The 26,763-nt window shown below is 38.2% G+C and overlaps 1 protein-coding gene across 2 annotated transcripts in view; it reads left to right on the top strand.

The window, feature by feature from the left end:
• Positions 1–10,418: 10,418 nt before the first annotated feature.
• Positions 10,419–26,763, top strand: part of STPG2 (sperm tail PG-rich repeat containing 2) — a 193,316-nt gene continuing 176,971 nt past the window's right edge. The window contains exons 1-4 of one of the 2 annotated variants that reach the window (XM_039322888.1): positions 10,420–10,627; positions 13,791–13,900; positions 16,412–16,567; positions 20,093–20,257. In XM_039322888.1, the coding sequence (XP_039178822.1) occupies positions 10,522–10,627; positions 13,791–13,900; positions 16,412–16,567; positions 20,093–20,257 (537 nt within the window). In that variant the 5' untranslated portion in view covers positions 10,420–10,521. Of the gene's footprint in view, positions 10,628–13,790; positions 13,901–16,411; positions 16,568–20,092; positions 20,258–26,763 lie in introns of both variants that reach the window. The other variant, XM_039322889.1, reaches the window with a different exon arrangement.

The raw sequence follows: 26,763 nt of genomic DNA, 5'->3' as shown, positions 1-26,763 counted from the left end.
ACGCTGACTGCCATTTTTTCCTTTTCCGGCAGGTGCCTTACCTCCCTTGGGCTGGTGGCCCAGCCAGTGGTCGGTCTGCTCCATCTCTGCCACTTGCCAGCTATGCCTCGGCCGGCGCAGGGGGCGGCACCATGCATGTGCGGCGCTCCCGGGCAGGGAAAGTCCTCGACCTACGACCGGTTGGGTAATCCTCGACTTACGACCGGTTTAGTCCTCGACTTACGACCGGTTTAGTCCTCGACTTACGACCAGTTGGGGGTCGCGGCATTAAAAAGGTTGAGAACCACTGCTCTAGATGATACTCATACACGAAGTATCCCTCATCCATAAACAAGAGGTAGTATATGGATGAAGAATGACAATTTTGAATAGTCATTCCAAAAAGTTCTCTATGTGCCTCTTTGGCAACTGAAGTCCATGACACCAATATTTTCATTAATTACAAATATTCAAAATGTGATTAACCAGAAAGTTAATTTGCAAGTCATTGTACTTGAAGGTATAACTATTCCTCATTTCCCCCTCTCCCCCAGATTTATATCCCATTTTCGTTCCAGGAGTTTAAGATTGTATTCATAGTACACATTTTCTATTAGCCCCCACAATAATTTGGTTTTATAAAATAGGCTGGGGTGAGTGTTAGTGATGGACTTATAATCAACTAGTAAGAGCTTCTATGATGGAGAGTAAATTTGGTCTTCCCGGCCCTAGGCTAACACTTCAGGAATCGTACCCTACTGATTCTTTAAAATGAGTATTTTGAATTTGTCCAAACGTGATGGCTAGAGACTAATGTGCTGTGAAAATACCAATGTTAGATTATCAGGGCCCTGTTGCACACATTTTGGAAAAAATTAAGAGAATTATATGCAATATTTAGTTTTTAATGAACAGCTATCCCTTCTTTAAAGAAAAATCTACAACATTTAAAATTATAATAATAATAAAAACCTCTGCAATCCTTGAAAACTTGAAAAGAATGGGGGGGGGGAAACCCAGCTTTCCTAATTAAGACCATTTCAAGGAACAATATGTCATCAAGAAGCTTGAGAACCATAATTAAGGTTATGAACTACCACATGAATATAAAAGACATTCTTTTTTTAGTTTTTCAAATCAAATATGAATGTTATGACTTCGGTTTTGTCTGCCTGCATTTAGATAACTCTGAGCAATGGATGAGTCATTTCTTTTCATGTATGAATTAGTGCTATTGTGTTCTATAATCTGTTCTCGAAGATGAAGATTTTTTTGTTTTCTTTAAAATTGTATATCTGTGTGATATAGTCTCTCTAGGTGAGTTTTCAAAATAAAGAGCATTTCTTTCAGAGCTTGCAACAAAACATTTTATTACTCCACTTAGGGAAAAAAAGAGACAGAAGAGCAGATGTTTTACAGTTTTGTTGGAGCCAGAAATTCAGCTGATCCCAGTATTAGATGTACCAAAGTAACATCCTAGAATTGTGGGATTAGAAGAAGTCTCAAGGATCATCTAGTCCAGGGGTCCTCAACCTTGGCCACTGTAAGACTTGTGGACTTCAACTCCCAGAATTCCTCAGCCAGCTTTGCTATTAATAGATTTATTTTGTTTGAGATGAGATGAAAGGTCATCTATGATATTGAAACTGTGATGCCCCATTCAAATGTGCAAATGATGTTCATTGCCTCACTAAATGTCAATGTCAGCCTTTATAATATTGAGTCCGGGTTACCAGAGGAACTCTATCACTCCAATGGGATTGGCCTGCCCCACTTGTGCCAGCAGAAGGGTATGCTGTGGACCTTGTCAGCCAAGGAAATCCAGCTGGAGATCCAGGAGAAGATCCTTCTCTGATGTGGCTCCCCACCCTCTAGAACATTGTATTCCTTGAGGTAAGATCTACTAGGGTCCTCTTGACCTGAAAAGGCCTTAAAACCTGGTTCTGCCAATTGGCCTGGGGCCCAGATCAGTGTGTGCCATTTTGGAAGTGATTAGTGGATTAAATCAAAGATTCAGTCCTCCATATTAGCTAATTCTCTGTTGACTTTAATACATGAATTGTGTTTAATATTTTACAATATTGTTTGATTATATTGTAAGCTGTCCAAAGTCAATGTGATGGTGAGATGGGTGGCATGTAAATTTAATAAATATTTTAAAATAAATAAATAAAAAATCTCCACACCTGCATTCTGTTTGTCAGGTAATCTGACAGGTTCTCAAGTTCCCAGGGATACTTGCTTATCTGCACCCCACCAGAGAAGACTAACTAGTGGTTATTTTTTATCTGACAGTTAATGCTTGAATGGAGAGGAAGCAAAGTCAGAGGAATTCATCAATAACTTCTTTAATTTGTTCAAATTAAAACAGTAAAGAGAGCATCATTCTCCAGCCTAATTATGGAGGCAAAATAGAGACCAGCAATAACCGAGCAATTTGTGCTTGTGTAGGTTTCTGATAGCTCATAGATTGGAGGATAGATCTTTACATACCGCTATGGCTGTAGTGAAAGATGTTGGTTTCAACAACATCGGAAATAGCATGGGTTGCATCTTTCTAAGTATATGTTAAATCTGAAAGTCAAAGCAAGATATAATGAAGTGTGTACCATTGATATAGCATGTTTTATCAATAACACTTAGAAGATCTGTGAATATTCTCTACACAAAGCTTATTTTAATGGAAATGATAATTCTGAAAAACATTAAGTGAAGTCATTATCACACCAATTTTCTTGATTATTCAGGGAAGGGATTTGATTTGAAATGAGATTATATTCATCTATTATTAATCTAACCTCGAAGTAATGTATTCTAGCATTGAGTGGAGCTGAAAGGGATTGACTTCTAAGACTTGCTCATGACCATGCATAGATTCAGCTGTACTGCAGTACTATCCACTAGAGAATCCACTAATTCCCTAAACTTAAATTGGATCACTTTCAAGATTAAAGGCCAATGCGATCTGCTTCGTGATTAGTGATAGTTCAGTTTTCTCCTAAAACTTTTATTTATTATTGGTGAATAGACTGAAAATATATATATATATATATATATATGTATATATATATATATATATATATATATATATATATATACACACACACACACACACACACACACACACACACACACACACACTTCAGTTTTAAGTGTGGCTTGCAACAACAACAACAACCCCCCCCACACACAAAATAGTACAGACCGATAATGTATATTTGTATCAGGCAACTTCAAGAAGAGATGGATGTTTAAAGAGACAAAGACAAAAGAAAAACAATCTCCAAAATATAAGAGAAAAAATCATTTTGCTACAGCCAATAGTGTACTGCTGATTCTACATATTTGTATTTAATTTTATGGTTCACATCTGGCAGAACTGGATGTGGATACCTTCTGATTTACTCATTTGTATTTTGAGTAAATTTTGGTTAAAGGAAATAATGAGAACTGGATAGAAAGCTTGTATCCTTTTCAGCTGCAGAGAAATATGCCAAATGCATTATAAGTGGAAAGGCAGTCAGTGTAGGCATTTTAAATGTCAGATTCTATAGACTTTCACTGAAGAGGTGGAGGTCTTCATACATTTTCCCCATGTAGACTGCATTTTAATCAAAAGAATGAGTCACTGGAACCTCCTACTCTTCATTCACAATTGTCAATATGATACTGTGACTTTTCACAAGTGCAGAACTTCCCTTGGAAACAGCCATTTCTTTACATTTTCAAAATCTGTCATTGATTTTACAGCAATTATGAATAAATGTTCAAAGCTTGAAATAAAGATAAAAAAGCAGCCACAATAAGCTCAGAATGTTTTGATGGCCTAACTATACATGAAACTATTTCAGGTTTGGACATAATATACCCAGATATAATTTACCAGGAACATTCCTACTTTCTTTTCTGAACTTTTGGGGATTTCTTATTTTGGCCATAATAAAAGGTTATTAACTTCCTTGGATCTCAACATGTGCAGTACTTGTCATTGTAACTTCTTGGTTTATATTCTTTATTAGAATTGCATTTAAACAGATGCTGGAATACGTCTATACCTTCAAAAATTAGAATAGTGTAAGCCATGGTATTCCCTGTGTCCCGTATGGGAGTGAAAGTTGGACTGTGAATAAGCAGAATATGAAGAGTATTTATTCATTTGAATTGTGGTGTTGAAGAAGACAGGGAAGACCTAACATAACCATGCCTAAACTATTACAAAGTTATTATAATGCATTAATATAGTTATTTCCTAGTTAGTGTCCTTCTGAAAGCCATGTGTCAAGGTTCTGACTAACGAACCCAACCAAGTAAGCACCAATGAGATGATCCAATCTCTTTATGCAAAACTTTATTGAGTACATATTTCGGCATGATTGAAAGCAAAACCAGCTCTGATTATTTCCTGCGTGAACTGCTATAACTAAAACACACAATTCTCCCAATGTGCATGTCACATTGTCCAATCAAGTGTCAAAAGGCTGTTATGAGAAAGTGTCTCTGTGAGTTGGTAAACACCTTCTGAAACATCCTTGGTTCACCTGATCGGATTTCTTGTTGTCTGGAGTCTGTATTTCATTTTTCTCCTCCCCTCCCCCCTAATGCATTGGCAAGCTAAGAAGCAGTAAGGGTGGCAACATTGTTCATGCACTTCAGGCTTGACACCATTGATATGATGTGCAGACTCACCCTTCTTTGATGAGTCTCACTTCACAGTGAAGAAGGGTACATCTGAATAAACTCAATTTCTGGTGACTTTATGACATATTCATATAGTTTTCTTTGCAAGAGCATAAAAATAATTTTCCTTTATTAGGAGGAGGTTTTTTCAACTTCCAATCTTTATATTTTATGACATCCCATCCAAAATCAACAAATGTTATAAGAATTCCAATCTGGCAGATGACAGGGTATAATCCACAGATAGGCCACTCCTAAGGAGTGTCATGTTAAAAGTTGGAGGGATTAATGAATGTATTTACTTATTTATAGTGTTTATAGGCTGCTATACTTCAAACGACTTTTGGAGGTTTCCAGTATAATAATACATAAAAAAATAGCACAATAAAATAAAAAAAACACAAGCAGCATTTGAATTATGGCAACAACTTTTGCATTTCAGTTATTCTGTAACCAAATCCACTTTGCTAGCTTTTCTAAATACAAGCTGGGAAAGGCACTATAGACCTCGGGTGGTGGTTAGGGATGACTATTACAAATAAGCAATAGAAAAAGACATCTTTTAGTGCCTCCTTCACCAAATTAATGTTTGGAAGGTACTTTAAGCATCTCTAGTTGCTGATTTTATTCAAAGGAATCCATTTTAAAGGGAGCCAGGTCAAAATGTTCACTTTGAAATACACTTCAAGAGTACTGTAAAATAATGTAGTGTGCCCAAAATGATTACATGATTAAGCACTTACATGATTAAGCATTCACCTGACAATATGTGGGCCACTGCATTTTGCACCATCTCTGGCAACAGTCCCCAACCTTTCTGGCTTGGCAGCCCTGGAGGGGTAGGGGATGGTCCCGTGTGAAGGGTGGGTCCTCTCTTGTTCACTTATGCTCACACAAATGGAGCTTCGAGTGAGCACAATTGCCCACTGCTCACAAGTGCAGCTATGGGTGAGCATGAGCGCCTGCCACACACGCACGTGGAGGTGCGTGCACATGCACACACTTGCCTTCTTGCGTGGCCTGATTCCAAAGAGGCGGCCTGGACCATGGCCCGGGGGTTGGGACCCCTGATCTATAGTTTCTAATTAAATTTCAAAGGCAGCCTTGTATAAAGGGCTGTGTTAAGGTATAAGTAACTGTTCCAGAACTCCTGTTCCAGAAAGTCTGCAACTGGCACATCAGCCAAACTTGCAAAGGCTGCCAAGTGACAATCATATCCAACACTCTGGCTGTGCCTGAATTTCAGATCTTGACTAAATGCTTGGCATAACTGCCTGCCAGGTTGCTCGGAGAATCTCCAACAGCCACCAGGGTACATGAGTTACTAGGGATGGTCCATCTGAACCCTGAATAGATAGTGACAAGCAGATTCATTCAGACCAAGGAATGATTATGGCAAAGGATGATGGTGATTTGGAGGATGCTTCACTCTAAAATGACTCTTGGTGGTTTACAGTTACATCCCATATACAAACACTCACTCCAAAAAATAAAGCAGCTAAAGTTTTAAAGACTTTCAGGACATCACCAAGGTGGGAGTTACATGGATCTCAGGGAATGGGGAGGGGGAGATATCATTCCAGAAGGTAGAATCCTTAAAACATCCTCCATTTTCAGATTGTACATTAACAACTCTGAGGTGAAAACTAACATGAGTCAAGTTTGAGATTTCATGGGATAAGATGATGGTATTCGTGGAGGCCATTAATTCCTGAGCCTTCCCAGAACAACCCTTCTGCCTAGGGAGATTGAAAACCCCAAATAGTCAGAAAACTCCAAAATCAGCCCAGCAATAAGGTATGGGTATTAAGGAAGGGATACTGCAATGTAACAGTGTATCTGCAAGAACATTTGAGCCTCAGCTTTGTTAGAAAGAGCAGCAAAGCACAAAATTAATGGGGACTTTAAAAATAATGGGTAATGGTAACAGATTTGTATTATAGATCTTTCAATTAGAACAGTGGTTCTCAACCTGTGGGTCGGGACCCCATTTGGGGTCGTACGACCATTTCACGGGGGTCGCCAAACAAGGCTGTCCGCCATTTTTCTCCCTTTTCTTTGGCCACGCCCCTGGCACCTGGTGATGTATAAGTGGTTGGGGGTCACCACAACATGGGAAACTGTATTATGGGGTCGCGGCATTAGAAAGGTTGAGAACCACTGAATTAGAACATCTAAAATAGCCTTGATTAGATCCAGGGGTAGGCAACTTTGGCTCTTTTATGACTCATGGACTTCCCAGAATTCCTGAGCCAGCCATGTTGAGGGGAAAGGGAGGAATTCTGGGAGTTGATGTCCACGAGTCATAAAAGAGCCAAGGTTGCCTACCCCTGGGATAGCCTTTACATATTTTGAGCATTAGAAGAAAGCAAAAGTAAATTCTTCCTTTCAAAAATTTCCTGCCTTTAATTATGCAATACTCTCCCTTGTGGCCTAAGATACTATGAATAGGACAGGTACAACTTAACATGCTGGTCTCTATTTCAGGACACAGCCATAGATTACAAACCACAACAAAAAAAACACACATTATGACTTAATACAATATGTGAAACCTAGATGACTCAGATTTATGCTGTCATTACTTATTTTACTATGGTTTATAAATAATTGTTTTCTATTATAGTAATCCAACATCATAATAAACAATCAATAGCTAATTTCACGGAACACTCTGTTAAAATCAAATAAACCATATTACTACTGTGTTCAAATGAGATACTATGCTATGGTATGGCTTAATTTTGGCTTAGTGTGTCATGTGATCCAGCCACTATGGTTGGCAGACCATGTTTAGCCAGGAATGGTGATTGTTTGTTATTGTACTTCTAAAATTAACTATTATTGGCTCTTTATAATTTGTTGGGTATGTAAAATCCTTCATCAATCTGCTTAGAATTTGAAAGCAGTGACTGATTCCATGGTGACTTTCCCATTTTATTAAAATAGCTTAATTTGTTTTCTGTTTCCCTTGTAGAACAGAAATGGACACCAGTGGATTAGCCATCTGGATCATAATGACTTTTGAAGCAGTTCACTATGACAAATGTTGAATGCCTTGTTATGCAAGCATAAAATAAGCCATGTTGTAAAATAGATTATTTAATTATGAATGCAAGCACAGAGGTAATTATGGTAAACCAAGGTGTCTTTGGGGAAATTTATTAGTTTTATTAGCAGAAATTTAGAAAAGATTAGTTGATAACCAAATACACAGAATGAATTCAAGTCATAGAACTAAGCCCCCCATGACTTAATTAAAAGCAGGCTCAGACTTCATTTAATTCATACTTAGAATAGAAGCACTATTCTTGCGTCCATTCTTGCCACTGTGTAATGATTTACAGCCCCCTCCTTTATCATTACACTATGTATTTAAATCATTTTAAATTATGGCTTCAGATATTAAACTACATCATAGGCACCCTAGTATTACAGGGAAGAATTAATTGCTCTAAGTGTGGATTGAAAACCATAGGATTAGATTCCACCTACCATTGTGCTCATAGTATTAATTGAAGTAATTTCCCCCCACTATATTAAAAAATAACATTAAATAGATGGTGGATTTTTTTTAAAATAGTGACCCTAAAGGCAGCTAGCTGGCAATCTTCCTACTGTTTTTATGAAGGCTAATCTTATTTTGAAGATTGCTGTTTAATTACCAGTGAGAGTTATCAGCATGACATTGTGGTTAGAATGTCTGTGGGAGACCTGTTTTCAAAATTCTGCTTGACCATTAAACTTACTGGTTCAATACTGATCCCTTCCCCAGGGTGACAATAAAATAAGTGAGAAGCAGAAAGTGAAGTATGCATATAAATTAGTTTCCTGGCAGAAAGGTAGAATGCAGGAAACTAAATATAAGAAATCTAATAAATTTTCCTTTTGGTTAGAATAGCACATTTTTCATTTACAAAGACAAATATACACGATCAAATCATGTATTGTAATCTACTGGATACTTTTGAGAGGCAGTGCAAAGAAAAGGTGCACCAAAACATGCTTTTAGTTTAACATGTCACAGCTTAGTTGTGCAAATATGCTTTAAATGTTGAAGATCAAAACACTCTTTTTTTTTCTCAACAGCCCCTAGATTTAAAGACCTATTCCTTTTAAAGTGGAGTCATAACAGAACTAGAAGTTTAAATTTTAGATCAAAACTAAGAAATTATAGCTGTAATCTTAAAGATATTTGGCAACTCATCCATTAAATTCTGAGAGATTTAGTTCTAAATTAACAAGTGTAAGTAAGGTGACCAATTGTCCTCCTTTAGGGAGGACAGTCTTCCTTTTGTGAGTTCTGTCCTCCCTCGAAAAGTGTCCTCCTACATGTCCTCCTTTTCGATATTTGAAGACTAATCTGCAGGGCTTTTTTTTCTCATAGAACTCTCAGAACGGCGTTCCAGCACCTTTTTTTGATGGTTTTTTTTTTCAACTTTTGCATGAGCTGTGCTACTCTCGCTATTGGCTTTTGAAAGCCAATAGGAATTGTTGCTGAGCGCGCCAAAACACCTGGCCGGCAAACTTTGCACATGTAAGTTGTCTGCAGCAAAGGCGAATTGGCAGGAACTTTGCACCCCTCCTTGCTATCCAACTGCACCATCTCCTAGTTAGTCCTGAAGACACCTAGAGGAGACTGGAGTGGCGACACCATGGTCACTTTCTCTTCATCTTCGGCCCTGCTAGGGCAATAATGGCTGCAGGTACAAGAGGCAGGGGTGGCGGGGCTGCTGCAGGTGGGGGTGTGAGGGGCAGCGGTGGCCAGCTGCCCCCTGTGCTGTGGGAGCCGCGGGGCCTGCTCTACATGGGGTTGCACAGGGTGGGGGGTGGTGCTGACAGGGTGGCTGCAGACAGGGTGTGTCGATGGTGGGCTGCCCCCCCCCCAAGGCTAGAGCTGGTGCAGCTGGTGCTTTGGGAGCTGCAGGGCCCGCTCTACACGGTGGGGCAGCAGTGCTGGCGGGGCAGCTGCGGGTGGGAGCATGGCATGAAGCATAATTACAATATAAAATGTTATTGTTACAAATGTTTTTATTATGCATTTATCATATTATAGTGTATTCTGTATTATTGTTGCAATGAATAAAATGTTTTTTTTATTTACGATATTTTTTTCTTCAATTTATTTGTGTCCTCCTTTTCATTGTAAAAAAGTTGGTCACCTTAGTGTAAGATTTTATTGAATTTGAAAATTAAATTTAAATGCAAAATTAATAAAGTTAAGTTGAATTTATGGCCAAACTGCATGCAATGCCCGGATAGCTGTTTACAGAGATTGTGCTCGCTTAGTTACTTCTAAGTCCAACATATTGTTTGCCTCTACCAAATCAAATTATCCTGAGTTTGGGACCATTCTGAGGAGGACCATGTGAATTGTTAACTTAAGTACTTCTGGTTAATGACCTAATATTGACTAGGGTCACTAGTTCACCAAGGATGTGAGACTAAAAATACCAACTGCCCCATTACAAACTCCCTGGCAAAGCCTAGCAGCCACAGGACACGACTTTTAAACCCTTGACTGCAAGCAGTTGGGAAAGGGACAATGGCTATTACTCTCCTAGTACAACAATCCTAGGATATTGGCCAGCCCTTAACCTCGTTAGTAAGACTGTATGTTTCCAGCAGCATCAATAAACTACTGCGACGTTAGCGCCTGCCTACTGCAGTCGACTAATCTCCGCAAAAGGGGCGCGGATCCGCCTGCTCGCCAGCGGTCCGTCCCAGAAGGGAAGCCATGACGGATCTCCCTGGGCGAAACTATTCGTCTCGAGGGGGCGGGGCTTGTTTTCGGGCTAGCCCGGCGGCGTGTGGGGCGCGCGGTAGCCATGGCGACGGTTGCACCTGCTGCCGCGAGCCGGCGACATGTACGACCGGGCTCCCCGCTCTTTCCCTCTGACGGTGGGCTGCACGAGCCCCCACCTAGGCCCCGGCTGCTACGACTTGCCTTCCCAGAACAGACAGATCCGAGGTGAGCGGCGGGAAGACGGGAAACGAGCCTCCCTTCACCCCGCCCGAAACGTTATCTCCTTTCTCCTCGCGCGTCTCTACGACATGCCATTATGTAATGGCCGGAGACGGGGGTGGGTGGATGGGGAGATGAGGAGAGGACTTGCTACGATCAATCTGGCCCTGGGAGCTTTACAGGCCAGCAACGCGACGCGTCTTCCCCAACTACAGTAGCCATTCACTAAAATGTATTGAGACCTTAACTTTCAGACTGCAGCAAGGGCTCCTGGGAATTGTACTCCCAGTACATCTGGAGCTCTTAGGCTGGAGAGTAATTTCCACTACTTCCGCCCTGAATTTAGTGCAGTGTTTCTCGACCCTGGCAACTGTAAAATGTTGGACTTCAGATCCCAGAATTCCTTAGCTGGGGAATTCTTAAAGTTGCCAAGTTTTAGAAAGACTGAATTAGAGCTTTCTTTTTTTCAGTTTCCAGGAGGGTTAGATTTTTCTTAACATCTTCTTTGTAAAAGGTGTTCTTACATAGATTTTTTTCCTGTTTGCCTCTTGATTAAAAATAAGCTTAAAATTAACACGCACTACTTGGTATGTTTCATCCTTGCAACTTTATGCTTTGATCTTGTACATGTTTGCTCAAAACTATGACATTGAGACTTAAGCAGTGCCATGCAGGAGTGTTAAATAGGACTTTTCTGAGCTGCAGTCTTAAAATGTAGTTAAGTGGTTGGAAATTAAGTCGGTTTGTAATGGGGCAGTTGGTATTCTTTTTGGATTTTGACCCCTTCCTCAGCTTTCATCAAAGTGATGGTGGAATATTCTCTCCAGAAAGCATTTACCATGACCTGACTGAAGGATTCCCATGCCAGGAAAAAAAAGCACCAGTGGCTTTTCTTTTGTGGGCAAGTTTTTGATCACATGTAGTTTCCTTTGGTAGCCCTTTTTCATGAGCCCCCATTGCTGAATTCCCATCATACTTAGAATAGAATAACTTCATTGACATTTTAAATGTACACTAATCAGCATACATTAGGCCTTTCCATCTGGTGTAACCATCAGATTTGTTTAACTTGGTTAAACAAGTTAAAAACCAGACCAACGGTGTTACAATTCCTCCAATCACTTGGACTAAAAGGGGAAAATAGCAGAACTCTTGCCAATTTCATCTAATTAAACAGAAAGAAAGATGCAGAGTGAGAGAAAATAAGGCCCAGTGGACCTCTAAAAAATAACTGTTTTAAGTTTAAGTTTAACTTATGGGAAGAGTTGGGATTGTCCAGCATCATCCCTGACTGAATTACTGGACTTATCGTTGGGTTGGTGTAAGAGTTCCCGAGGGTGTTAGTATTCAGGGATTTCAATCTACCTCCTTGTGACATTGAGTCTGGGGCAGATCTGGAGTTCTTGGCCTTCATGGCAACCATGGTTCTTTTTCACATTATTGAGGGCACAACACATAATGGTGGTTGCATGTTAGATCTGGCTTTTGTCTTGAGGCAGTTTCAACATGATCTGAAACATTAGCATTAGTCCATTGCTATGAATAGATCATTCTCATCTTTCAACTCACTGAAGTCACCCCTTCCTGCAGGAATACGGTCTGTTTCATTGGCCCATGTCAAGGTATTGATGGATCCAGTGATATCTCAGAAACAGTCGGGGATTTTCTCTGAAGATCCAACAGGCAATTTGGCTAAGGTCTTAAATGCTGTTTGGATTGATGGGAGACTGGGATCTTGGGCCATATCACCACTATGCAATGTCAGCGTGCTGATATCAAGGTACACATTAGTTTATTGAGGAGCTTCAAAAGATGAAGGCTTCCTCCATTGGAGGAAAACTTGTAGTGAATGTGTTTGAAGTGGAAAAACCCTATATTGCTCATAGTAATGAGAACAGCACAACTTCAGTATTTCTCCACCATGATTGTGTCCAATACCATCATTTAAAGTGACCCACTCCATGTTGTGTCCCCAGGTCACAGGCTGTTCTGAAGAATATTCTGGGTACCTGGTGGATAAAGTTATTCAGATCTACTCTGACTGGGCAAGTCCAGTTGAAGTGCCTGGGGCCCAGTCTTGTGATACAATCTGGAATGAGTTTGAACCAGTGGGCCTTAAGGAAGTAGACAGGGTTCTTTGTGCTGTCAAGTTGACAGTCTCTTATTAAACCTAGTATCCTCCTGGGTTGTGAAAGTGTTTAGAGGAGATGACCTATGATTGGCTTCCTTGATGATTCGTCATGGAGGGCTTTATAGATCATAATCACTGCCTTGAATTGTATCTGGAACATTGGAACCCAGTGCAGCTCACAAAGTAGCAAGATTTTGTTTTATGGGGGACAGAAAAGCCATAAGCACTCAATCTTGGCAAGCTTGAACTGGAACCTGTTCTTCCCCATCCAGACCTTTGCAGCTTCCAGACACCAGAAAGACCCTTGTTACCTTCACTTGGACAGCCTGGATGGAGATGGTTACCTGAGTATGTTGTGCATATCTTTGCTGTATTCGTCCTGAGTATGAAAGCAACATTGTTCATTTTTTGTTTCTTTTTGTATCATGAACAGTAAACAGCATGACTTTCTGACAAAGTGACTAGTTCACTAGTGCCTAAGGTCAATCTGTAGTTGGTTCATTTCACCTTTCCCAAAGGCTTTCCCGCATTCATGCTTTTTATGCTCCATTTTCTCACTGTAGTTTTCCCTTTAGAAAGATCCTCAGCTCTTTATCTTCAGTAACATCTTAGGTGGCATGTGATTAACATCCAGACTGTGGGGCCCCCACCCATTATTATATTATCTGTTTATTTGGTTTTCTTAATAAAATGCAGGTGTGTTTGGTGCTGCTTTCCCCCATCCTGTATGAAATGATTTTTTATGTCGTCACTAAAATGGCATTCTGCTTCCATTATCTTCCTATATTTCTGCTGCTCAGTAAGAACCTCCTTGCTTTAGTTGAGCAGCTGGGATGACCTTCACACCTTGGATGATCCTTCTGATATTATATACTCTTGGCATACATGGACCATCATTCTTTGCTCATCCCTCCCAGGAGCACTCTTTTCCACAATGAAGCAGCATTGGGAGACGAAGGTGTCCTTCATATTAATATTATTCACAGCTGAGTAAACAGCAGAAAAATTCTTAAAAATGCATATATGTTTTCTCTTCAGGTGGCTATGCTCCCTTTCTTTCTCTGGCAAGTCGTGGACTTGAAGTTATTTCTCAAAATGATGAGGATGATGTTCCAGGGCCAGGATCCTATGAGATTAATAGAATACAGGTAGAGCCATATTAATAAACCTGATATAAAAGATATAAGATATTAAGGAATGGTAAATGGATTTATGATATAGATGAAAACTTGTATTTCTTCAAAAATATTTTTATATGGCTTTTCTATTTCTATTCTAAATTAGTGATTTATTTGATGTGGCAGTTCTAAATGCAAGCAATTAGTTGAGTTTTAAAATTCTTTTATTTCCCACTTTAATTTATCACTCCTTTCTAAAATGGTTGTCAAATTATTCTAAAGTTTTTTTCCCCTGTTACTAGGTGATTGGACTAGATCCACTGATGGATATTAGAATTTGTAAAAGAATAGAGTGCCAAGAACTTCAGAGAAGTTTTTAAATTAGTATATATATTATGCTCTGAATCATCTTACTTTTTATACTTTTAAACTGCACTAACTTGTGGCTATGAAATCTATGCTGGAAAAAAATTGAAATGTTTTGTTTTAGTTACAAATCCTAAATTTTCCACTTAAATACCTCTGTGACAACATACTGCATTCAACAATTTGGCAACATATTACATTCGGTCTTATAAGCTATTCATCTCAACAGAATATTATTATTTTTAATTCACAAGATAATAAAGGGAAGATGGGATTTTCATTTTGATTTTTAAAAGCTTCTTTGCTAAGCTTTATTTAGCATTTATGAAACATGTATCAGCATAATTTTTGAAATACTCTGTGAACAAGCAATAACACAAAAGCATTCATTTTAAACCAAGGCCAGGGGTACTCAGGTTCTAGTCATGTCTTGGGCATAGAAAGCAGCTTGGTGACTTGCGACTAGTCACCAGGGGCTCTCTTCGCCCTTAGAAGACAGGAAAAATAAAGCATATTTGAAAAATATTGCCGATTGAAACTGCATGTAATTCACTACTATGTATTCACCAGAAGTCACTGACAGAAACACACACACACACACACACACACACAAACAGAAAGTTTGTTCTCTCTCTCTCTGTGTGTATTCATTTTGAAATGGGGAAGCAAAAGTGTATGAGTTGCTGTGTTTTTGCTTAATAAATATTTAGAAATAGGATATTTAGGATTTAAGTTATATACACAACGGATTTAAATGTGATTGCTTTTTCCAATTTAAAGCATAATATTAGTGTACAACTCCAAAATCAGAATTATTTTTTTCTCACTGGGTATTGAACATTCTGGTGCAGCTTTGTAGTTACGACTTTTTAACAGCCTGCACTAAATGCCTAGTGGTTTGCATACTAAAATGGCACTATAAAAATAGGTGGACTGTGAAAACTTAGGAACTCTTTGTTTTAAACATCTTTGTACTCTCTACTATAAGCTTATCATTACTATGAAACTACAGATAGAGAATAGAAATTCAATTAGACAATATCTAATACAAATAACGCATAGTAACAATAAGTAGTAGAATTAATAAGTAATAATTAGAATTGTTAGGAGCGCAATTGCTCATGGTTAAAGACAGCCTGGGTTCGAGACTCAAGTGCTGCGTGACAGGGTGAGCTCCCATTACTTGCCCTAGCTCCTGCCCACTTAGCAGTTGGAAAGCATGCAAATATGAGTAGATACCATTTCAGTGGAAAGCATCCTATGCCCCTTGGCTTATAGTCATACTATCCACATGACCATGGAAATGTCTTCAGACAATACTGGTTCTGTTGGTTAAGAAATGAGATGAGCGTCCCTACTAGAATCGGAAACAACTGGACAGGGAAAACCTTTGCCTTTAATTAGAATTGTAAGCTGCCCAGAGTTATTTGGTTGAGTTGGGTGGCTATAGATATTCGTATAAATAATAAATAAATAAAACTCAGTGCCCTGAACTCAGTGCCCTGAACCAATTCACAGGAACCAGGCTTCAGTATTCAAAAGTATTTGGGATTAAAAACAGTAGCTGCAGTATCTACTGTAAAAATATTTTTTGAATAACCAGAGGTTTTTTTATTAGCTTCAGAAAAACTGACAGAGGAAGAAGTATACTTTGTATAAAGCTATTCCTAAAATGATGAACGCATTGTCCTTTACCTTCTGATTCCTACTGAACTTCAGTTAGTGAGGGAACAGAGATCAGAAGCTGATCCTGACCAGAACATATGGTATGGCATACATGAGAGAGATAATGATTTTCGAATTACTAGCCATTTTTGATCTTTTAGAGCTAAGAAAAAGCTCCTTAAAATGGATGGGATTTTTCCATTTTTAGTCAGGCATGTAGGCAAAATATTTAATAATTTTAACTTTTATGTAGGTGCAACCTGGGATATTGCTTTATGATTTATTGTCTTTTGTGAACCCAATCTGTTGTATTCATTTAGAAAGTCATGGCAAGAGTGGGTTTGCATGATTTCTGAACCATATAATCTTTTTCTTTACGAGTTTGGTTGGTCTAAGCCACATGATAGGACCTATATTCTCATTCTTGGTAAGTTCATGGAGAGTACGGTATAACCAATGATTATTACTGCATTATGGATGATTTTCCTGTTGTTGTTTTTTTAACTCCAGAAAACTATTAAAGGAGGCAAAAGTCCTCAAAACAAGGAAAAGCGTTTTAAAGTTATAATTAATGATACACCTGGTCCTGGAACATACTGCCAACCTCCTTCATTGAGTCCAGAAGATAGTAAGACAAAAAGACCATTGAAAATGCCTTCTGCACGGGTAGGGCAACATAAAAATGAATATTGTTATTTAATTTTTTTATACGAACAGTTGACATTGATAGTAACATTTTATGTAAATGTTTTCTGTAGTCAGATACTTTCTGAAAAAAGTCCTGTAAAAGACAATACATTCTGGAAATTTCTGTTTTGTTGAAGTTGCAAATATAAGGACTTTGAAGCCTACATTATATGGAAATGTGTTATTAACTATGTAAATGCTTGTATGATTTTTGTTCATCTTTTGCACACATATGTGAGGGCAATGGACTGAAAAAGTTACTATTTTATTCCTTGTAGTGGTTACCAATACTTCTGTTTCAATTACCAATGTTATATGGTTGCAGTATGATTTCTGAATTATGATGAGATTTTTGCTGTGACAATTTTCTTAGAGCAAAACAAACAGATTCCCCTTCACCAAAAATTTGCTATGCAAATATAAGCCTCTGTTTCAATGTGTTATGTATATGTCTGTTTGTCACTCTCTTCCTGAAGAGTTTTCTGAGAACCTTGGGCAATTTTTGGCAGAAATATAATTTCTTTCCTCTAAAGACTACTTCTAAAAACTAAAACACTACTTCTCTGCATTAGGGATGTGCAAGCTGGGCATCTTGTGAAGGCAAACATGTTTGATGTAAATAAACCAAAGAAAGAATTGTTTCGAGAATGCTTGAAAAAGGCTGGATAAAATGTTCTTCAAGGAATTTTATTTTTTATTTAATAAAACAATTGAAACTCAATAAAACAACTGAAACTCATAGAGAATTGGAGAACAAACTATCTTTGTTTTGTAAATATAATTGTATTCTTTTCTCTCTCTCTCTCTCTCTCTCTCTCTCTCACACACACACACACACACACACACACACACACAATCTGTAGAGATCTCATGATCACTCTTTTTATCACAAGGTGGAGCTACCTTCAGTTTATCCTTCTCCTTCATGAATAATTCCTTGATTTCAGGGTATTGGAAGGGAGGTTCAGGCTTGGACATAGAATGGAGATAATATGGGTGGCTGGATTTTTATCAGACCTTGGATGAAGGAAATTCATCCTGGTTCTTTGAGACATCTCAGTGGCTTTTGATAGCCTGCTAGATCTCTAGGTTGCAGCAGTTCTACTTTCTTCCTTAGTGGATAGTTCCTGTCAGTGATGGCGAAGCAGGAAAGATCAACTCAATAGATACTCCTTTGTGGGATGCTGTGGGATGAGTCTCTATCATCTCTTTTTTAAATTTACATGAAGCTACTGAGAGAGGCTTTCAAATTTTGGGTTTCAAGATCATTAATATGCTCATGATACTCAGCTTTACATCAGAAGCCCAGTCAGAATGGTGATTCATTTGAGGTTTTACCCTGGTGCCTAGAGGTTAGAAGGTTTAAACTAAATCCTAGCAAGAGAGAGTTACTATTTGTTTGGAGTTCTCTATGCGCTCTCTCTTGATGGATAGTATTACCCTTGAAAGAGAAGATCTGCTATTTGTGGGTTCTTTTGGATTCATAGATACTGATAAAACAGCATGAGGAACTTCCCCCCCAGTTTGGCTGGTATTCCAGTTGCAACCCTACTTGGGTTGGGAGGATTATATAGAGGTCTTCATTCCATTTCTGGTTATAGTTTGGTTTATTTTATTTTATTTTTATTTTCTTTTAAGAGCCGTGGTGGTGCATTGGTTTGAATGCAGTATTGCAGGGTAATTATGCTGACTGCCAGCTGCTAGCAGTTTGGCAGTTTGAGTCTCACTGGCTTAAAGTTGACTCAGCCTTCCATCCTTCTGAGGTTGGTAAAATGAGGACCCAGATTGTTGGGGTCAATATGCTGACTCTGTAAACCACTTAGAGAGTGGTGTAAAGCAGGGTCCTCAACCCCCGGTCCGTGGACCAGTACTGGGCCACAGCATGCCAACAACTGGTCCGCGTAAACAAGCAAAGCTCTATCCATGGGATGCAGGCAGCACACAAAACCACGCCCTCTCAGGTCCATGGAAAAACTTTTCTCCATGGAACTGGTCCCTGGTGCCCAAAAGGTTGGGAACCTCTGATGTAAAGCACTGTGAAGTGGTATATAAGTCTAAGTGCTATTACTATTATTCATTTTGGAACTTTTATTATTATATATTTTATCTTATAAGCCACCAAGAATCTTTAGGTTGTCTATATATATGATAAACAAACAGTAGGTCATTTCTTAAAGATAGACCAATGGGATGCAATCAAGAGGGCCCATTTATATAGATAAATATATTCTCTGACAAAGATGGCAGTAAGTTTATATATCTTACAAAGGCCTTCCACAACTGGTGCTTTTTAGCAGTAAGAGATCTCATTTCCTGTTTTCCAAGTTAATTTCCAAGAGATTATGCTGAATTCAAGGCACAACTGGATAGTAACAAAGCTGCCTTAAAGAATGAAGAAAATTATAAGATACAGAAAATGCTGGATATGCAATAACAGAGCAATCATAATACATGTGGCTGTGGCAAATATCAAAATAACTAATCTAAATTTAAAGAAAATGTTTGACTTTGAACCTCTTGGAAGGTAATTAAATGGTAAACTCTCTGAAAATCTGGAATAATCTGATGAAATGTAAAGCACTGAAAGATATTACTGAAATGAAGAATGAGAGAAGACATTCAGCATGCATTAAAGGTGAAGTGTCAAGCGTATTGTTCAGAAACTCAGTTACTATAGCCTTTAAAAGGAATCATAGAAGCTAAGTTCTATAATAAGCAGATTTGTTGATTTATTGTGCCATCAAGTAAAGTGTTGAGTTTTGATTACTATCTAGACTTGGCAAGATTTCAGAAGTGGTTTGCCATTGCCTTCTTCCTAGAGCTGAGTAAAAGAATGAATGACCCATTCAGCTGATTTTGTGCTTAAGGCAGACTAGAACTCAGAATCTCCTGACATGAAAGAAATCAAATTCATCGATTACCATATGTTTCCCATGGTTACCTCTAACCAACTAAATTATAAAATTGCCAATTCTTGCCAGCAGTAGCAATAGAACTTGTGTATTATTCATTGGTTTCAGCTAAGAAAATTCCTCACTATTCAAGAAATCACTTAGGTAAGAGAAGCATTAGACAAAAGATAACTACATCTTTTGATAGAAAGAGTGGTATTAAGAGAGATTACTACTGAATGATCTCTCAAAAATCTGCAAAAAATATATTTCAAATTCGTTAAGAATAATTTCCTACTGAGCTTCAGAAAACTTGGATGAAATGGAATGGAAAATGATTTTTTTTATATTAAAGATCTATAGTTCAAATATACCCTGTTCTCTTTGTGATTAAGTTCAGTTCTGTAATTTGATGTTCCTTTGTAAAATAAATTCCAATCTTGTATTATCGATAGAAGAAAATATTTGTAGCTCAGGGTTGAACTGTGGTTGCTCTCTGAATCTGGTGTGCCACAAAAATCAGTGAGCACCAAATACCCCACAATCTTGTATTATGTTTTATGGTTAGAAGAATGGGTTATAAAGGAACTAATAATACTATATTTATTTCCAGAAAATTGCAGGCTGTATCAAATATTTTCGAAAGTCAGAGGCTCCATCCATTCCTTCTCAAGGACAAGCATTTGGTTATGAAGAGGCTGAAGATGGGACACTTATAAAATTTAGCCAACCTGTAAGAGACAGTACGTTGGGACCAGCATACTATCAAACAGTATATGTAAGTAATTTTAAAAGATGGGATACTGTTCTTGGCTTTATAGGATTATGAAGTTGATACTCAGAGCTTCTGGAACCCAAGAGTCCTAAATTGGGGTTATCAGGAACAATCGTATGTTAAGCTAGAAGTAAGTGATTTTCTACCTAAAAAACCTCAGCTTTCCATTTCTTAATTTTTATTATCCAATGCATTTGTCATACAAATGAAATCCTATTTATGGTACTTCACTTTTCACTGGGAAATTTAGTGGTTTTGGATAATCAGTTACAATATCGCTGAGCTTTAGTGCTGGCCATGTTTAACTTGAAGTGATCTATCCAAGGTACTGAAAGCTTTGCCTCTTCCACTACTTTGTGATTTCACTACTAAATTTTGGGCATTCCTTTGCATTTACAGGTAGTCCTTGAGGTATGAACTTAATGGAGCCTGCCCATTAGGCTCATAAGTAAAAAAAATCATCAAATGAATCAGATTCAATTTTACAAATGTTTAAAATCAAATTCATTAATTAAATCAAATGGATCGTTAAATGAACAAAGATCTGCTTTGTTAATTGATCTCTGCCTGAACTGAGGGGCCTTCCAACTGCTGCCAGCTACCAATCAGCTATTTTCTTCCACTCAGGAACTAAATGCCTAAAAGCAGGCTGCATCTCCTTTGCAAAGTTTTTTGCAGTTGCCACTAATTAGCTTATGTCTCCAACTAGGCCAGGGGTAGGCAATCTTGGCTCTTTTATGACTCGTGGACTCCAATTGAAGTCCATGAGTCATAAAAGAGCCAAGATTGCCTACCCCTGAGCTAGGCACTCAGAGAGTGATGGGGGAGAGGTTTACAGAACTGTTGACTTGCAACAGTAACAGAGATGGAAGGGACCTTGAGAACATCTAGTCTAACCCACCGCTCTCAGAAGAGAGTACTGTATTTCTGATAAATGCCTATCCAGTCTCTTCTTAGAAGCTTTCAGTAATGGGGCACCCACAACTTCTGGAGGCAATTTAAATTTAAAACCTACAAACTACAGTAATATTTGCTAACCTCCAAAATAAAAACAAGGAAGCACAACGTTATAGAATGCTTTGTGAGGAGGCTGGCTAGCATTTCTACAAGTATTGTACTTAGAAACACAGTAGTAAAAAGAAGAGCAGTTTCCAAAGTGCTTGCAAATTGTTTGTTTCTAGAGTAACAACAACAACAATTTAAAATACTTACAGAAGCAATTCTAGTCCTGAAGCCCAAGCAGCAGCAGATTCTTTACCAGCACCAATGAAAAAACTCGGCACCAGCTCGGCTCTTGTTTGGCTATGTGACCAGGGACCCTCCCCCCAAAAGCCCTGCCTGCTTTGTAAGCCGAACGGCCCAGGCAAGTGACAGAGTTCAAAATGGCCGTGGCTGCAGCAGGGATTGAATTCAAGTCACATGGTTACACAGGGCTTTTTTTTGCTCGCGGTTTTGAATTTCGAATTAATTCATTTTTGTGAAAATTCTCTAAATAATTTTTTGTACCTGGGGGATTACCTGTATACATATAGTCCTTGACCATTAGTTTAGTGACTGTTTGAAGTTACAATTGCAGTGAAAAAAGTGACATAATTATTTTTCACACTTATGATTGTTGCAGTGTCCCCAGGGCCATGATCAAAATTTGGACGCTTGGTAACTGCCATGTATATATGGTGATTGCAATGTCCCAAGGTCATGTGATCTCCTTTTGCAACCTTCTGACAAGATTGCAAGCAAAATCAATGGGAAAGCCAGAATTCACTTAACAACCATGTTACTAATTTAATAGCTGTAGTGAATCATTTAACAACTGTGGCAAAATTTACTTAACAACTGTGTTGCTTAGCAATGGAAAATTTTGACTCAATTGTGCTTGCAAGTTGAGGAATATCTGTACTGTAGGATTTAGTTGCCAGATTGAATTCTCCCTATCTTTTCGGTTCCAATCAACTGATTCAATTTTTTTTAGCCGATGACTATCCCACTTGTTCTCAGTAAGTTCATTAACTCTTCATTAAATCTGAGATATTTGTCCTTATACATAAGCCTGTGAGTTGTTGCACTTCTTTTACTTTTTTCAATTGACACTTGATCAATTGTATTGACCTTATGCATAGACATTTGATCATTTTTGCTTAAGTATGACTTGGATCTTGTAGCCAGGCATGAGACCATTTATGTATAGCATTACTTTAAGTTGCTTTGGCAGAAGCAATAAAGCAAAATTCATAGAGTGCTATGATACATTAGATCAGGCATGTCAAATTCACGATGTCATGTGGCGTCGCATAATGTATCAGGACTTTTCCCCCATTGCTGGCAATGGGGTGGGCACGGTTTCGGCATGACGCATCTGGCCCGTGGGCCAGCAGTTTGACATGCCTGCATTAGATTAAGATGTAGAAGTATTGGGAAGATTTATATGTGCCATCTGAATGAGAACCATCTCTCCTGGCACATTCAAACTTTGGCAATTTTTAGCAAATCTAAAAATTTATAAAAATACAACTAACATTACAGCCTACAAGAAATAACAAGCTTTATTAGGCGATATAACTTTATTACTTTGAGTTGCTTGGTTGCCCCATCTGATAACATTTCTCTATATATTATATGGTGGTGGCGAACCTATGGCACGCGTGTCAGAGGTGGCACTCAGAGCTCTGAGTTAGCTACTCGCTAACTTGCCGAGGTCCCACATGGCTGGATGCATCCCAGCACCCATGTGCTCGCTGGCCTCTGTGTGAAGGGGCCGATGGTGTCAGGCAGCAACTGCCTCGGCCCCTTCCTCACCTTGCCCTATGACAATGGCACCCCCGCCCTGCCTTGTCTTGCCTTGCCTCACCCTGCAGGACGAGCCTCCTGCCCACCACCCCACCTGCCAGAGACCCCCTGGATCTCCCGCAACCTTGCCCGGCCCCCATAGGCATCCCTCCCCATGAGCAACATTGAGGTGATCACGCCCACCTTGGCAACACCCACCCAATCTGCCATGACCACCACAGCCACACCCATCCAGTGAGCCATGCCCACCTGGCACCTGGCGATAAATAAGTGGGTTTTGGATTGCAGTTTGGGCATTTGGTTACTAAAAGGTTCACCATCACTGGTATATATTAATACTATATATTATATTTTTTGGAAATTAATTTAGTTTAGTTTATGGAACTGATCTCTCAATGTGGCATACATACAAGGAATCCACATGTGAACATGCAAACATTTTTGTTTGCATAACGTTCTTTAAATGTTGCTATAACGTACTTCTGTGGATCCATAATAGAGGAAATGGGAGGAAGTGCACATAAATCATTATAATGTTTCTTGGCTTATTGCTTTTGTTCCTTGGCTTTGTACTGAGTCATGTAGGCATATTATTCCTCTTTTTTTAGAGGAGTGACTTTAAATTCCAGTAGTATAACTATTTTTCTTAGTGTTCTTTTTAACCCTTAGTATTGGTAACTTGGCATAAAAGAGCAAGAACATAAAATACACATTTTGGCAGACATAATAATATATAGTACTTGTGGGTATGAAACTGAGAGGCTTTTTACCCTTCATTGGGAGGGAGGCTCTTTATGAGAATAGAGGTTATTGTTGAAGACAGCATACTGTATGCCTTTGAACACTGATTGGTCATCTGTAAAACTTAAATAAGATTCCTGTTTGTAAAAACCTACCTTAGCCAGATATACTTCCCTCATCTTCATCCAATTTTGTCCCCCCATCTTTTTTTTCTTTTCTTTCCTTATTGATATATCTCCCACTTCCTAATTTCCATCTTGATATTTTTATTTTTTTCTCTTCTGCTGTGTGTCTCTGCATGCATGGAATAGTACATTTTTCTGTGTGAGAGTGGTTTGTGGATATATATTTGAAAGGTTGATATATGCAGATTGCAATCAATTAATTTTATAAATGTGGTGCTTTTATTTTACAGGCAATTAATTTTAATCAGTAGTTATTAATTCAGTTAATATTAATATATTTTCTGTCCTTGTCTTAGCCTTTTTGGAGTGTTTTTTCTGGCATAGTATAGATACATATATACATTTAAGTATACACATACAACCATGTATAACTGGTACAAATTCATAGTGGGTTGGTGGTAGAAATCTTTATTATTAATTTCAAGTAAAGTTAGCAAGTATAGGTGGACAATGTGGGGAAGATAGAAGTTTTATCTGTGTGGGTTTGTGTGTGTGTCTCTATGTGTGCCTTCTTGCCTACTTTTCCTTTGTAAGAAGGATTGACTTAAATTCAGAACCCTTTTGCTAGCTATCTCTGTAGAAATACCCTCTGTACATAAATAAATGCTCAGAAGATTTATCAAAGGCCTTGAAGTCTTGTCAGAGGCTTTGAAGCATCCATGACAAATATCCAAGCAACTGCAACTGTTTCATGGATTCGAGAAATGGATCTGGAAGAGTCACTATGCTCACTGAATTATTTTCATAGAGCTAATTATTTCTATGCATAACGAAATAATTAAAAAAAGGTTTGTAGATATTTCATTGTATAATTGCTTTCAATATTTTTAGTTTTTTACTTTAGAATCTAGATAATGAAGAATATATATTTATTAAATGCATATGCTGTAGTCTGATATATTCTCAGATCTTAAATTTACATGTTCTTTAATTCAACAAAAGATTTTGAAAGCACACTTACGACATATTCAGCGCTTTGTGGAAGTCCTGAGGCAACTGCAAAAATCTTTCACAGGCTACATCTTTAACAATAGAGAACAACAATGCAACCTTTGTGCTTAACTAAAATAAATATGATGTCAATATAATACTGCTTGTAATCCTATGAGCGGTAGGTGAAAAGCAGTGGTGTTCTGTTATTCTGTTTCTCTCGTTTATTGTCAAATCAGTTCCAAGGGAGGACCTCTTAAAAGACTGACCACCAACAGAACTTCATTAGTTGCCTACAGCTTAGATCTTAAGCCATTCTTAATAAGCTACAGACATTCACGATGACTTTGTGCTTTCTCAGATATTGGGTGGAAGGCCCATAACTGCACACAACCATCCAATCTGAAGCAGATTCTCAAAAGCCACAAGATACAGCAGGACAATGATACCAATATGGGAACCAGATTCTATAAAATTCAGATGTCTACTTTGCTCTCACACCAACACCTTTACAGGCCCCAACAGGTACACTCATAAGATTAGAGGTGTATTCTCCTGCTCTTCCCCCAGTGTAATATGTGCCATCATTTGCCAGCAATGCCAATGCATAGGACAGATTTTTCATAAAAGAATTAATGTACAGAAGTTTAACATCAGGATTGAAACCAATTCTAAAATAATATGGCAAATCTCAAAGCGATTATTTTAGAAAAGAATATCACAGTATCATTGAGCAAGAAATTGTTTAACTTCCATCAATCAAAAGTTTTGAGCAATCTTTGAAGGTCTGAACCAGGGGTGTCAAACTTGCAACGTGACGTGTCGCGGTGTATTGTGACTTTTTCCCCATTGCCTGCAATGGAGTGGGCGTGGTTTTGCCATGATGCATCCGGCCCATGGGCCGGCAGTTTGACACCCTGGTCTGAACAGACAGAATGGTGTTTTAATGCATTACAGTTGTAACTTGCAACTACATAACCAAACTGTCTTCCTTTCTTTCCCCAAGAAGTAACCCTAATTTAAATCTCACATCAGTCTAGTCCTCTGTGCATATGATGAAGTGAGTTGCAGCTCACTAAACCCTATGCTTTTTAATAACATTTATTACTTACAAAGAAAAATCAGCCTCTTAATTATAAGTTTTCAGGCAGTGCATTAGAGGGCAGCAGAGTCATTCAGTTGAGCTCCAGGATTTTGGCACTGTAAAGCATTTTTCTATGGAAAATTGCCTGTATTAGATATTAAAAAAGAAAAACCAAATCCTTAAGCTTTTAAAAAGATTAAGGATATCTTATTAAGAATTAAATGAACTATAGATGATTCTATTGATGCATCAATGTTTTATTTTGTTTTTATGAATTATTTATGTTACTGGCTTTGTTTCCAAAAATGATTTGTTTTATTATAATATTCCATAGTTATCTTTGAGTATTCTTACTGATTGGAACCTATATACCTAAGTTTCATCTTGCTTATTGCCATTCCTTCATTTCACTGGAGAACGGGAAGAATTGTGTTTGCAAAATATGGAGTGGAATTAGGTGCTATGATAAGGATGGGACTGTTTTGTCTTGAAAATCTTAAATATTATAAAAATGGTCTACAGAGCCTAAATAGATACTATAGAGTTCCATGAGAAAGGAGAAGAAATAGAACATGCACTTAGTTACCTGTTCCAGAGTAAGTTTTTTCAGGTGAATTGTTGCTGTTTTTTTTTAAAAAAATCAGAACATAAGCTCTCCTCAAATCTGCTAGATTTTAGTTAGAGGTTCAAGGAGGGCAAAATTTGCTAAAGCATCTATGATTTTGTTGTTGTTATAGATATTGAAGCCAAACAACAAAATTCACTTCTTGATTTCCTTCCAA

The sequence above is a fragment of the Crotalus tigris genome, unplaced genomic scaffold, assembly GCF_016545835.1.
Source record: "Crotalus tigris isolate CLP2741 ecotype Arizona unplaced genomic scaffold, ASM1654583v1 scf7180000024151.2778019, whole genome shotgun sequence".
Classification (NCBI taxonomy): domain Eukaryota; kingdom Metazoa; phylum Chordata; class Lepidosauria; order Squamata; family Viperidae; genus Crotalus; species Crotalus tigris.
Note: the sequence above shows the minus strand (reverse complement) of the source record. Positions and strands in the feature narration are given on the sequence as shown.